At 38.7% G+C, this 10,622-nt stretch overlaps 1 protein-coding gene across 1 annotated transcript; it reads left to right on the top strand.

Annotated features, from left to right (window-relative positions):
* Positions 1-6,151: 6,151 nt before the first annotated feature.
* Positions 6,152-9,491, top strand: LOC309506748 (P2Y purinoceptor 14). Its single transcript, XM_082180705.1, has 2 exons — positions 6,152-6,294; positions 7,915-9,491. The coding sequence occupies exon 2, from the start codon at positions 7,917-7,919 to the stop codon at positions 8,922-8,924; it is 1,008 nt and encodes a 335-aa protein (XP_082036831.1). The 5' UTR covers positions 6,152-6,294; positions 7,915-7,916; the 3' UTR covers positions 8,925-9,491.
* Positions 9,492-10,622: the final 1,131 nt, after the last annotated feature.

The following is a 10,622-nucleotide window of genomic DNA, read 5'->3' as shown; positions in this document are numbered from 1 at the left end:
CGTGCTCTTGCTAGCAGATCCTCTCCACGTAGCAGCTTGGAATTTAGGGCAGCCGTGGTCTGTTTCTCCGCCTCCACTGTCCTGTCCGTGTCCAGACGCAGGTCCTCCAGGGCCTGCTGTAATCTTTCCACTTCCTGTTGTAGTCTTTCCACTTCCAAAAAATATCAGTGATTTGATCTGAGCTGTAATTTGGACACTAATAGCACAAAGGATGTGCCTTGGGGGAGATATTTAAGATTATGTGGCTTATAGTGGGAGGCTTATAGTTTTTTTTTTAAATGATTTAGTCTTACCTGAAATGGACGGAGGTCGCCCCGGCCGGCCCTCCCCGAGCGCGGTCAACCTTCCTGGCGCCCCGAACACCTGGCCGCCGTGACCTTGGATTCTCCGTTACTCTGCTCACGGACACGACCCCTCAAACAGGGTGACTTTTAACACAATCCTAGTAGTTCCGGAGATATCAACCAACCAAACGCAATGCAAAGGTGAGTGCGTCACAGAACGATGGCAGGGTCTGCCTAGTGTTTGCGCAGCGGTCCCAACAATTGACTCTTGCGTCGGTTTTTATGGCTGACACTCCGAAGCACCGGATTGCTGAGGTCACGCACTGCGTGCCGCCGCCCGTGGCAGAGGTAAGAGAAACTCAAGAGTCACCGCACGGTCAGTGTCGGAAACGTCAGTCGGGAGACTCACCCACAGAGGTCAAACCGGGACTTTCCTAGTCCACTGCAAGTGCTGAGATTCTTGCCTTTAAGAGCCACAACATGGAGTGAAACAAGGGACTTTAAAGTGAATTAAGATTTCTTGCTTACACCAAATGGGTTATGTGGTAAAACAATAATAACAAAATAAAACTTCGTAGAGGAGAGAAAAAAATAAATAAAAACAAAGTAAAATTAAACCAACCTTGAAGCGGAAAAACCGAATTAAAGGGGTGTATGGTCTTGTCAGTTAAAGGTGAAACAGAAGAAGGTTAGCGGTTTCTCGATGTAGGTGGAAACAGGAGAAGCGGTGCGGTAGACCACTGTAGTGGTTTAATAGAGCCTCTAGGGGGCGCTCTTCCTCTGTCGGTTCGCCTTAACTGTTGGACACACTTAAACTTTTAATTCAAAATTGGCTTAAAATCAAATCCAAATAATCCTGGGGTACCTTAACAGAGAATTCGAATGGTTATTTATAACAATCAAACAACACTTAAGTTATTTTGTAATGATTACAAACTAATCATTCGAAATCAGCATCTATGGAATGAAATTCACCAGAGTAAATTTGTAGAAAGCTGACTTGGACAGGGAGCTTCCACTAGGGGGCTCTGTCTTTCTCAGGGGTATGATGATTGGGAATAACAAAAAAACAAAAAAAAATTCCCTTTTTTTTTTTTTTTTTGAAATGGAAGGATTTCAACAACAAAAATAAAATAATCACTATAACATTGAAGTTGTTATTAAATGATTATTTAACAATGGGAATAAACCCAAAAAGAATCATCAATGTAGATTTAGAAGTGGAAAACACAGCAGGGTATAGTGACCCTGAGGAGAAGAGGGATAGTTGACCTGGAGGGGTGTGGCCACGTGGGGCACTGTCCTCTTCCGGGTGAACTATCAGTGCTTTTGGATTGAGACACCCTATAATTTCCAGTTTCCTTTCTGGGAATTTAAATTCACAATAAACTGTCTCAGTCCAAAATACAAGGGTTGTTTTAAACGAACTTAGCGAGCTGTAAATACAAATATGTATTTAAACAGCGTCTTTAAATTTATTTATTTATTTTTTATCACCAAAAATCAAGGCGGGAGGAAATGGCCGACGGGTGTTTACCCCGTCGTCGACCACGCGGTGGCAGTGTTGCGCTTACGCGGAACAAAGACACGAGGTGGTAAATTTAAAACATGAGAACAATACACGCCTGTAAGATTGACTTCAGCAATCGCAATTTCACGCGTGCAGGCCTTTTACAAACACAAAAATCACACTGCAAACAAATTCTTTAAAAAGGTCACGCAGACCTTTTGCAAACACAAAAATCACACTGCAAATAAATTCTTGAGAGATCACGGCGGATCTTTTGTTTCTGTTCTGTGCAGAACTATAACGTGGGTTTTTTTGCTGGTTAGCAAAGCCAGTGGTTTAACCCGTAAGTGTCGTTGCTAGCGACATATAATGGAATATATTCTTTCTGACCGGAGTAGCTTACTTTGCTCTCGGGGTTTACAGAAATACCGGTAACAATGCCTGATGGACTCCTTTGTTCCAACACAGGTATTAAAACAGAATTACATGTACGGTCAAGCAAAAGAGATGTTTATTTTCCTCTAATTTTGGACTCGCAACAATACTGTAAACTTAACTGCAGTTTTTCTCCACGACCAGACTTAACTGGTGGGTTATGGCTTTTTGCCCTTTGATCAGTTTTTCGAGTCGACTTATTCAGTAATTCAATACTTGTTTAGTAACGTTACAAGATTCAAACGCGCACAAAAACGTTAAACTTTCAAAAATCACACATGAATATCAAATTGCACAATTTGTATCAAAACTGAGTATGAGAGTGCCCGCATTCAAAAAACCAATATTTATGTAACAACAATGACTTTGTGTTGGGGAATTAATTAGCTCAAATTAGCGGTAATATTCATCAATGTGAATATGCATCTGTTGCTTCCATAAATTAATTTATTCAAATTAGGGAATAGGTCAAAATCTCGGCTTGTATCAGCGATTACACAATTACTTGTAATAATCACTGATAGAGACGGGTAGCATTTACTCAATTTGGGGGAATTTGAGGAAGAAGTTGAGTTTGTTCATTTACCATGCAGACTGGCCGTCCAGCGGACAGAATGTATACTTTATGAACAGAAATCGGGCGTCTTTAACACTGATAGATAACACTTTCTTGTGGCCACAAAGAAGATAATTATCTCCGTGTTTTAGACAATTTTAGGTTTCTTTTAAGAATAACCAATCGTAGAGCTTATAAGGTAAAATCTGCACTCATCAGGGACTCAGAATTTGAAACAAAGCAGGCAAACTTAATTCAAATGATTTAACAAAGTTTATTTAAACAGGCTAGCGATTACACAATTATTTTAAATCACGCAGGAGTAAAAATGCATAAACAAAACAGGCAATATAACGATCGTAATACAGAAATACAACAAAAATAAAAAGGTTTGAGAGAGAGATTGGGAGAGGGAGAGAGAGAGAGAGAGAGAAACTCAGCGAGAGGAAACTAATAGTTGAGATACGAATGATTTTAGGTGTGTTTGTGAGATGTGGAGATGGTAGCGTTTGTAAGGTGGGTGTGTCGCTCCGTGAGCACGTGGTAGTGTGTTTATCTCGGCACACGTGGGTGAGAGTGTGTGTGTGTGTGTGTGAACGTGTATGTTTGTGTGTGTGAAAGAGAATTTAGAGAGAGAGATAGAAACAGTTTTAGTCATTCACCACAAAACCCCAACGTTTCTTAGTAATATTTAGACAACTTTAAACAGCATTTCCTTCAGATTGCAAATTTAAAAGATCTACGTTACTCTGTTTGAAAGATCGGCCTTCCTTGGGTGCGTTCGTCTGTGTTGGATAAAGACACCTGGATCACGTGGTCACAGCGTTCTGGTTGCTATGGCGACTTGAAGCGAGCGAAGACTCAGCAAAGATTATCTTTAGCCTTAAGTTGGTTTTGTGGGTTGGTTTCAGAAGACTATACTATAGTAGTTCTAAGAAAAGACTTGGAAATAAAAGGAAAATAAAAAGGAAAATAAAAGCGAGCGAAGCTTCCTTGAGGGAAGGAGGCGTGTCGTCTTCTCTCTCTGGCGGACTGCAATGAGAGGAAAGGGGCGCGCAATTTTAAAGGGCTAAACTCACGCCTCCCTCACGTACGTGGGCCAATCGTCTTTAACAACGTATGGGCCCACCTCCTGACGTTTTGAGGTCTATACGCCTCCTTTTCCGCAGGGTTTTGAAACGATGAATTCGTCCATAACTTAATAACACTGGTATTTAATAAAACAATGCATTCTCTGATATTTTGTGTTAAAGATTCAGCATCGCTGGGGTTCGTGGAACACGGCAATACCGCGAATGACAGTTCTAATATCTAAAATCAAGGAGGTACATCATTTCTTGTAATTGTGGGCACCACAGAGTGATTACAGGCCAACAAACTACATAGGCATAATATTTGGGACAGGGGATCATACACATCAAGAAAATACATTTAAAATGTTTTATACAAGGATTTTGGATCACACGTGGTGGTGCCTGAGTGTGTTTCTGTGTGTGTGTATGTGAGTGCGTCTTGAAAGTTCATACCCGTCCGCTGAACTCTTGTCCCCGTCGCTGCGGGTGAGGCTTATGTGTGTGCGTGCGTTTGGCTCTTTGGATTGATGTATTAGGCACAGACCACATGTTTCGGGCATCTGGTCTCTACAACACTGTTTTATTGTTGTGAAGAGTTAATTAGTGTCTATGTGTAAATCAGTGTCCGAGGGACTCCCTAGGGGGGAGTGCTTTCGGGATCGCTCTCATTGGTCAGCGTGAGGCTCTCCCGGCCATAAACAGACGGTCTCTGTTGGTTTAGACGTAAGAGATCATGTAGAGAGAGATAGTCAATGATTTACACCATTTTTCGGCGCCGTCTGGGCTGCACGTCTTGCGCAGAGCAATCTCAAAACAGCAGAGGTGTCGTAAATGAGAGTGCTTTGGAATGTGAGAATAGCTTGAGTCAGAGCGAGACAGGGTTTTGTAGATTTAGACTGCATTAATTAATTTGATTTAATCACCATGCAACTGGTGATCTGCTCTCCGTTACAAGTGTCATCACTCTAGCTTGTTTCTGATTGGAGAAAAATGACATGTTGCAACCATCCCCTTTTGCAACTGTGCCCGGTCTCCCCCTACTTAGTCACTATGCAGGAGCTACTAGTGATCTGGATCATTATTTTAAAGTGAAAAACATCTTTTTCACTTTAAAATAATGGTCCTGTCACGGTGTGGTGCAGAAGAACACGAAGAGTCAAAAGCTCCAATACAAACTTTTACTTCCAATATAATTCCAACAGTTACAGACAGGGTGAATGATCACACACACTAAATAGGACTGAGAACAGACAATGACAGACTGAACAGAGAGGAACTAAATACAAACACTAACAGAAACCAGGTGACATAGATGATGATGAACTAACACAGGTGACACAGATGTACTGATAAAGGTTGTCAAGGAAACAAAAGAGTGGCGGGAAAATAGAACGAAGTTAGACATGTGACACACTGACACGTGACAGGTCCAGATCACTATCTTTAGTTGGAACTCAGCACTATTTCTGAATAACTAAAGTACTTTAAGAACAAAATAACAGGTCCAATTTAGCATACTAAAAGTGCAATTGCAGGGTATTCATATTAAGTATATAAATATCTAAATGTATTTGTAGTATACTTATCATAAAGTAAATGTATTTATAATACATTTTATTTATTTTTCACTGGAGTATTAGTTCTTGAAGATTGTCTTTTTTTACTCAGAACATGGTCATAAAATGCATCACTAATTACTCAAATGTTACCTAGTCACTCTTCAAGAACTACTAGTGATCTGGACCTTTATTTTAAAGTGAAAACATATGTTTAAAGTGTTTAAAGATGTCCAGATCACTAGTAGTTCCTGCATAGTGACTAGGTAACTCTTGAGTAATTAGTGATGCATTTTATGACTATATTCAAAGTAAAAATTATGGTGGATTATGTCTAAGACACACAATAATGTTCTTTATGATTTGTCAGTTAATTAATAGTTATTAATGAGGCTAATCTCACCAAGTAATTATTTATTACCTAATAAGGAACTATCTCCTAAATGTTATATTACTTACTGAATAGTTGAGCTTGTTTCTATACTGCAGTAGTTAATAGTAGTAGCTGAAGTGTTAATGTAGTACTACTCCTGCATTACTTCCTAGTTAGCCTACTTATTAATGACGGACCATTATCCTAAAGTGTTAACATTTATTGAAACACAGCTGGTAACTTCATAGACTCTAATCAGCAAAGAAAGAGTCTGTTACATTAGGTTATGTTGATGCACTGGGAGGAGGAATCTGTTTGTGTACAGATATATATCAGGGGAGGAAGTTCCTGCAATGCTGATCAAGTGTCCACCCACGAGACAGACTGAGCGATTCTGTTAGTTCCTGTCTCAGTCAACGCCTCCTTCCTCTCAAATATCATGTGAGGCTCTTCTCCCCAACAAACTTCTCATTCTCTGTCATGATTCAAGCTGACTCAACTCTTCAAGTAAGTTTCTTTTATTATGGTAAAAGTTATAATTAATTATTAATATATTAAAATTATTTTGAGTGTTTTACAATTCAGAAATGTCTGAATGCAAATGGCACCATATTCAGACGATATTCAAAATTCAAAGTCCTTCTGATTAAAATCTAAAATGAAAATTCGGTCATGCTTTATGTTGTAACCATTATGACTTTAGTTTGTTCTTTCTTTCTGTGGAAGACAAAAGGAGATGTTAGACAACAATGTTTAGTGACTGACAGCATCACTCACCATTCACTTCTAATGCATCTTTTTCTTGTTCAATGAAAGCGAATGATCTCTTGTCGTTCTGTTTAACATCTCCTTTGGTGTCAAGTCAAGTCACCTTTATTTCTATAATGCTTTATATAATACAGATCAGTTCAAAGCAGCTAACATTAATAACATCAAAAAGATTAAATGATGCAAACAGTTCATTTCAGCTGTACAGCAGCTCTAAGTGCTTTGGTTAGTTTCATTAAAGCTCATCAATTATTAAAGTACACTGTTAAAAAAATCTGTAGAAATTACAGTATTATTGGCAGCTACTTGCCAGTAACTTACTGTAGATTTAAATTGATGTTATTTACTGGCAACAGTTTGTTCAAAGTTAAATGAACATTAAACATTAACAAGTCTTTATCTTTACAGAATAAAACTAAAATAACAGCCTCATGCAAAGCATTCTGGGAACCAAAATCTAAAGGAAAATAACAGAAAAAGGTTGATGAAGATTTCTGGTTCCCAGAATGCTTTGCATTAGGTTGTTATTTTATAGTTTTATTCTGTAAAGACAAAGACTTGTTAATGTTTAATGTTCATTTAACTTTGAGCAAACTGTTGCCAGTAAATAACATTGATTTAAATCTACAGTAAGTTACTGGCAAACAGCTGCAAAACTACAGCAAATTTTTTACAGTGTAGTTAATTTCATCTATAAAGCAGTTCTGCATAAAAGCATTGATATCATCGTCCAGCTCAGTTCAGTTCTCATCCAATCGTGTCAGTGCAGTCAAAACAGTAATATTTCAGAATAAGAGAAGAGTCATAGAGGTTTGGAACAGCCTGGGGATGAGTAAATGATGACAGATTTTTCATTTTTGGGTGAACTATCTCTTTAAGTAAGAAAAAAATATATAAGACTAATAGTTCATATACAAAAATAAAAAAAAAGTTTTATAATGATCTTATTTATTAATCAACTATAATGACAAAAAATTACGAGGAACTTTTTTAGTGTTTGCAACATTTGGGGTCAACATTTGAAGTGTACCTCTCATCAAAGTTATACATGAATTTTGAACAATACCTGTTCTTGACTTAGGAGAACTTTGATGAACTTTATATATACATATATATATCCATATATATAAGCCATATATATATATATATATATATATATATATATGACTATTAAATTAAATAAAAATCAAGAAAGTGACTGTGTTTCAATGCACACTTTTAACAATTGCATTTTGTAATCATTTTACTTTTATAAAGTTATTTCTGGACATCAGCAAAAAGGCCTATATAAGTTGTTTAAAACATTGCCATTGTCATCAAAGCACGCACTAAAAAAAGTTCTTTCATTTTCCATTTTAGTAATGGACACCATCAACAACACACAGACGGAACAGAAAAACATCACGGATCTCAGCAGTGTGTTCACAAAGCAGGTTCTTCCTGTGGTCTACTCCATCATCTGCGCTTGTGCCTTCATTCTCAACGGACTTGCCGCTTGGATCTTCTTCAGGCTTCCCAGCTCCTCAGCATTAGTTGTTTATCTAAAAAACATGGTGTTGGCAGACATTCTGATGCTGTTTACCTACCCGTGGCGTGTGGCCAGTGACCTCAGTAGCGGTAGCTTGCAGTTGAGGCTGATAGTCTGCCGCTACACAGCTGTGCTTTTCTACCTCAGCATGTACACAGGAATAACCTTTATGAGCCTCATCAGCTTGGAGCGCTACTTCAAAATCGTCCGCAGCACCTCCAATGTGTCTTCCTTCCTGCAGCGCGTTTCGGTAGCGAGAGTGCTCGCGCTGCTATCTTGGGCCATCATGATGTTCTTCATGCTGCCGAACACCATATTAACCAACCAACCAATGCCTAAAAAATTTAACTGCATGGACCTGAAAAGTAAGCTGGGTCGGCGCTGGCACGAAATTTCAGCCCACTTCACCGTTGGAGTCTTCTGGGTGGCGTTCATGCTGATGGTGTTTTGCTACACCTCCATCGCCTGTCACGTGTACCGCTCTTACAAACGGGTGCAAAGGAACAGCAGTGAGGCAAGACGACGGTCAAATCAAAGCATATTCAGCTTGCTGGCCGTGTTTGTCTTCTGTTTTGTGCCCTACCACATTTGTCGCGTTCCCTACACGCTTAGCCAAAGGCCAGACGCTGGTTTTAGCACGTACAACCGCTTTATTCTCTTCCAGATGAAAGAAGCTACGCTCTTTCTGTCCGCCCTTAACGTCTGTCTGGATCCCGTCATTTACTTCTTAATGTGCAGGACATTCAGAGAGTCACTTTTGCAGACTTTGTGTAACACTTCTGTAAACCAAGACACCAGGAGGCCTTCAGTAGGTACTGGGCTGAGTGTCAGTAATCTGTAAGAGGAAGAGCAAGAAAGGAAATGGAGAATGCCATTTTCAAGATGAAAACGCAGATTTTACATTTTAAAACCACGTATCTTGCTATGGTTTCCTTGCATGAGAAAATGCAGAATGAGAAGGCAGAATGACAGAAGGTCACACCGAAGTGGTGTTTTCCAGAAAACCAGTATCCAACCACAGATCTCAAAATCATACTGAAATAAGCCAATCCTTAAAGGCAAGGTATAAATAAAAATTCTGTCATCATTTACTCACCCTCATGTCATTTGAAATCTGATCTTAAAATAAATGCTTCATATTGATGTTACAGAAGAGCCATTTTAGGCTATGTGAAGAACCTTTCAGGGAACAGTGTTTTTTTTTTTTTTTTTTTTTTTTGTGTGAAGAACATTTTAATAATCTGAAGAACCCTTTTCCACTTTAAAGAACCTTTTGTGTAATGGAAAGTTTCCATAGGTGTCAAAGGTTCTTCATGGAACCATAGATGCCAAAACAATGTTTTATTTAAGTGTGTACTTCTGTGAAATATAAATATAATAAATATAATAAATAATATAAATAAACCAATCAGAGTCTGACATGACGGAATTTGTGCATGGAAAAACCGGAACGCTTCTCCAACGGATCTGCTCGTGCGCTGGGTTAAAGCGCTCAAGCAGACCATCTACGGTACAAGCCAGATTCCACCAAATCTTTATATACACATTAATAATCTTTTACATTGTAATTCTGTAATTCATTGTATTATTTTTTTTATATTTGGCATGTTTGTGTGCTGCTGCGTGTAATAAGCAGAGTGTACGCACATTATGGACCCGACTATAGGTGCACATTACTAATGCACTCTTGGGCCCATGGGCGAACAAAAGGGCGCAAATGCATTTAAACAACCCGCAGGACGTGAAAATGGTGACTGCATCGGGTTGAAACTAGCAAAAAACACTTGAGTCGTGTCTGGTGCTGCATTGCGCCGGGTGTATGACAGGGCCCTTGGAGTGTCAAGAAACAAAAAAGACAAAAAAGCAACATGAATATTATTTTAAGTCTCCTAGTCATACAATTGCTTTGTGTGACGAACAGTCCAAAATGTAAGTCTTTAAACATGGAAAATCTTGCCCTTCCTGCTGCAGCATGCAGTTCTCAAATTAAATATGTTCTAATCATGTGGTGATGCCATCATCATAGGACATTTGACATGATGATCCATGGTCACACAAATTTATTTCACAGGCAGAAATTAGGGTGAATACCAATTTTCATTACATTGGAAATTTCTGATGAAATAAATCTTTGAGAGTTCTTCTTTTGTGTCCCACAGAAGAAAAAACATCATATGGGTTTGGAACAGGATGAGGGTGAAACAATAACGACATTTCGATCGATCCACTCCTCTAAAATGACACTTAACACAATCCCACACGCCACACATCTGCTGTTTACATTGGTAGATCTCAGAATCACTGCACCACAATGGTGTACGCTCTTTGAGAGACAGGGTGTGTTTAGACTTTACACTTAGTTGATGCAGAACCCATTTCCATTGTTTTTTTCAATCAAAATTATATGTATACAGTATATACAATAAATAAATTCTAACTTAAATCATTTGACTATTATGAATGTGCTCATGATAGTTTTCCAAAAAAAGTGTTTTACTTAGGCTATATATGGTGCAGGTCAACCCGCTCACTGTATTTC

This window comes from Leuciscus leuciscus, assembly GCF_965113295.1.
Source record: "Leuciscus leuciscus genome assembly, chromosome: 9".
Classification (NCBI taxonomy): Eukaryota; Metazoa; Chordata; class Actinopteri; order Cypriniformes; family Leuciscidae; genus Leuciscus; species Leuciscus leuciscus.
The sequence above is the reverse complement of the archived record's forward strand: the minus strand, read 5'-3'. Positions and strand labels throughout refer to the sequence as shown.

Excerpts from the sequence above, each read along its gene's own strand:
- LOC309506748 (XM_082180705.1), top strand. The coding sequence starts at position 7,917 with ATGGACACCATCAACAACACACAGACGGAACAGAAAAACATCACGGAT.